This window comes from Arachis ipaensis, chromosome B09 (genome assembly GCF_000816755.2).
Source record: "Arachis ipaensis cultivar K30076 chromosome B09, Araip1.1, whole genome shotgun sequence".
Taxonomy (NCBI): domain Eukaryota; kingdom Viridiplantae; phylum Streptophyta; class Magnoliopsida; order Fabales; family Fabaceae; genus Arachis; species Arachis ipaensis.
The window spans coordinates 22,545,589-22,548,813 of record NC_029793.2 but is presented as its reverse complement, the minus strand read 5'-3'; the positions used below and the strand labels follow the sequence as shown (position 1 = coordinate 22,548,813).

Genomic DNA, 3,225 nt, shown 5'->3' with positions numbered 1-3,225 from the left:
TATAAATTTAGTAATAATATATTAATTTATTATAAAAAATCTTTTCTATTCCATACACAAATTCTCTTCAATTACCGACACAACTAAACTATTTAATCCACATAAATATTTGAGTCTATTCTTTAAAACAAACCATTAATCAATCATTTAATTAAACAGCATTTTAAAACAAACCAAATTGATATCCTAATTTATTTAAACTTCAATTTTTGTAAAAGATATTTACTTGCCATTCTGGTTTGTGAACTACTTCTTATTAATTGTACAAATTAAATTAAATTTGATGCAGAGTACTCCCTGAATGATTGCCACAAAGACCGTTTTCTTGTGTCACCTTGATCTGTTACGTGTTTAAGCGGTGGGCAGCAACATTAATTGCAAATTGTACTATAGAGATAAAGAGTGAACATAAAGTAATAAATATGAAACACAAAAGTATCGACAAATCAACATTGCTTTATATTACACAGGAAACAAAGTTATTAATACACAATTAATAGTGAGAAAAATTAAACAATAGTGGTCCACTATAGCCTATAGCTAGTAGTATAATGTAATGTAAAAATTTAGAGCCATTTGTGTCTTTTTTTGAACTCATTTTTCAACATCACACCTATTTCAACTAACCAAAGTATCTAACAATTACAGTACCTAAGATTTACCACACTCTCGGTTCATAACTACACCTTCATTACCCGCCAAAATCAGGTACTTATCTTTTCTCGTAAGCTTAGTGCACTCAAACCCCAACGCGCTCCCTATCTGACTTTGCACGTGATTCGCGACTTTGAATCTCGCCCTGTGTTCTTTCTCAGTAGTTCCTGTGACGTCAGCGCACTGTGATCTCTGCACGTGTTGCAAGAGATCGATGGTGTAGACTGGCGAGGGATTCATGAGAAAGAACACAGGATCCAGACACTTGAGTCCCCCGGCGGTAGTGCCGTGGAACATGGTGACGTGGCTGTTAACGGCCACAGGGGCAATGTCGTCGCACATCTCGGAGAACAAAGGGCTGAACCTCAATAAATAAGGCTCCCGGCAAGTGGTCCCTTCGGGGCAAACAACTAGGTCTCCTTGGGCGAGCAAGTGCTTCATCATGTTTGCATCTTGATCCCGGTTCCTAGTTAAACGCACCGTTTTGATTGGTGCAAGAATCTCTGACATCCTGCTCAAGCTGTAAGTAACGGCGATTAAGTTCCTCTGAAGAGTGAAAGAAATGTAAAGAGGGTCCAGCAAGGTCCTGTGGTTGCACACATAAAGCGTGCCGGTGCCAGTATTCTTGTTATTATTGTTGGGGGGCATTTTGGGGATTTTGGAGGTGGTGAGGTGTATGCCAGTAAATACCAAGAGGGGGGTTGAGAAGTTATAGGGGAGAGAGAGGGCAAGTGAGATTCTAATAATGGAGAGGATTAGGGCATAGGGGAGCCACATTAAGATAGCTATGGAGTCAAATAGAGTGGGTCTAAGGGCAAGCCTTCCATCGTGGAAGATTAGTGGCTTTGGGTATTTGTCCTTTGATAACCTTTGCCAGCTTCTCTTCTCTGCTTCTGACACCGCATACACTTCCTATTTATTGTTCCATCCAGTTAGAAAATAATATACAGAAAGAGACAAAAGAAAATGTGTGTTTTGATCATTTTCATTCAATTATGTATGCATGCACTGCAAAACATATGGGATGCAGGGGCATTTAATTTTAATCACTCTTTTCGAATTTTTACACGTTTGACTAGACTCTATCGGGTAAAAAGCTAGGAAACTCCTGGAAAGTTGCAGGGCATTGCTGTTATGCTAAGGAAAGACAATATTAAAAATTAAAATATAATAACAAAAAGTCTGCATGAAAAATTGGACTTGGATTTTTCTTTTCTTCTAATAGCATTTTCTTTGTTTAACTTGATCTATTAAACATGGTTTTAGTATATTATTATTGTATTAAAAATACATTAAAAGTAATAGAAATAACGGACAAAATATAAAATCTTGCAATTCTCAATTTTTAATACCCTGTATACAATGTAATAATGAAAATTAAAGATATTATAGCATTTTATAAAAGAATTTTATTGTTATTAATCAACTTTAAAACCAAAATCAATGTTTAAGATTGTTAGTAACTTAATTAACATGGAAAACGAACAGGACAAAAACTAAAGCAAATTTGGAATAAACACAAACCTTGCAATGGGAGAACAATTGATGATCAACAACTTTGTTGAATCTAGTAATTCCAATCATATCGGAACATCCTTTCCCTTCTTGAACCTGTTCCAAAGCATGCAAAGCACTTTTCTTCAACTCCATCAACCCAACAAAGTATCCACAGAAAACCTTCAATTCCCTCCCAACAACAACATCAATCTCCAAATACTCTCTCAAGAAACTCTCCACCATGATTCTTGGCATGTTCGTCACGCCCACTTTCTTCCCGCTGCTTCTCTTCAACACATCAAACATTTCTTTCCCAACGTCTTCCAAGAGGAATTTCGGCAAAACCGACCTTCCTACTCGGAAGTTATCTACTTTGATTCCAAAAAAACATATCATAACCATCATCTTGAGCCCCAGTTCTTGTCCTATTATATCTGCTGCGCACGCAACAGGATATAGGAGGACAAGAACAATGGCTCTGATTAAGCCCCCTGCTTCGAATGCCACGAGCATGAAGTAGGGGAACAAGGAAGAGGATTTCAACAGAGCGTTTTCAACATCAAAGACGAGTGTATGGTCACCGAGTTCTGAAGAACGGTGGTGCTGATGGAGAAGGGAAGAGAACTTCTGGTACTTGAACTGTGTGCTGAGGATGTTTCTGCGGAGGCCTATGAGACTCTTGAGTTGTCTAAAGAGGAAACGGTACCAAAAGAAGAAAAGGGATTTGAAGAAAAAAGCTCTGAACATTTTAGCCATCCCAATATTTAGTGAATGAATAATGAAGTGAGTTTTGTTTTAGTTAACCATGTATGTTGCCATTTTACGAAGCAGAACCCCTTTCTATTTATAGAGCTGTGGATCCGACAATACCCATGTTTTTCTTTATTATTACAGCCAGTGGCAGTCAATTCCTTAAGAAAGCAGCCTTAGATCTGCCAGAGTATTTATGCTTCAATAATATATTTGAAACACAATTAAAAAAAATTAGTTCAAATAATTTAAAATTATTTATTTAATATTTATTAATTATCATTAAAATAATTATATAATTTTAAAAATAATAAATATAGATAT

At 36.3% G+C, this 3,225-nt stretch overlaps 1 protein-coding gene across 1 annotated transcript; it reads right to left on the bottom strand.

Annotated features, from left to right (window-relative positions):
* LOC107616609 (probable glycerol-3-phosphate acyltransferase 2) lies at positions 441-2,907 on the bottom strand. Its single transcript, XM_016318563.2, has 2 exons — positions 2,179-2,907; positions 441-1,566 (listed from the first exon to the last, which is right to left on the bottom strand). Exons 1-2 carry the CDS (start codon positions 2,905-2,907, stop codon positions 652-654), a joined length of 1,644 nt encoding a protein of 547 aa, XP_016174049.1. The 3' UTR covers positions 441-651.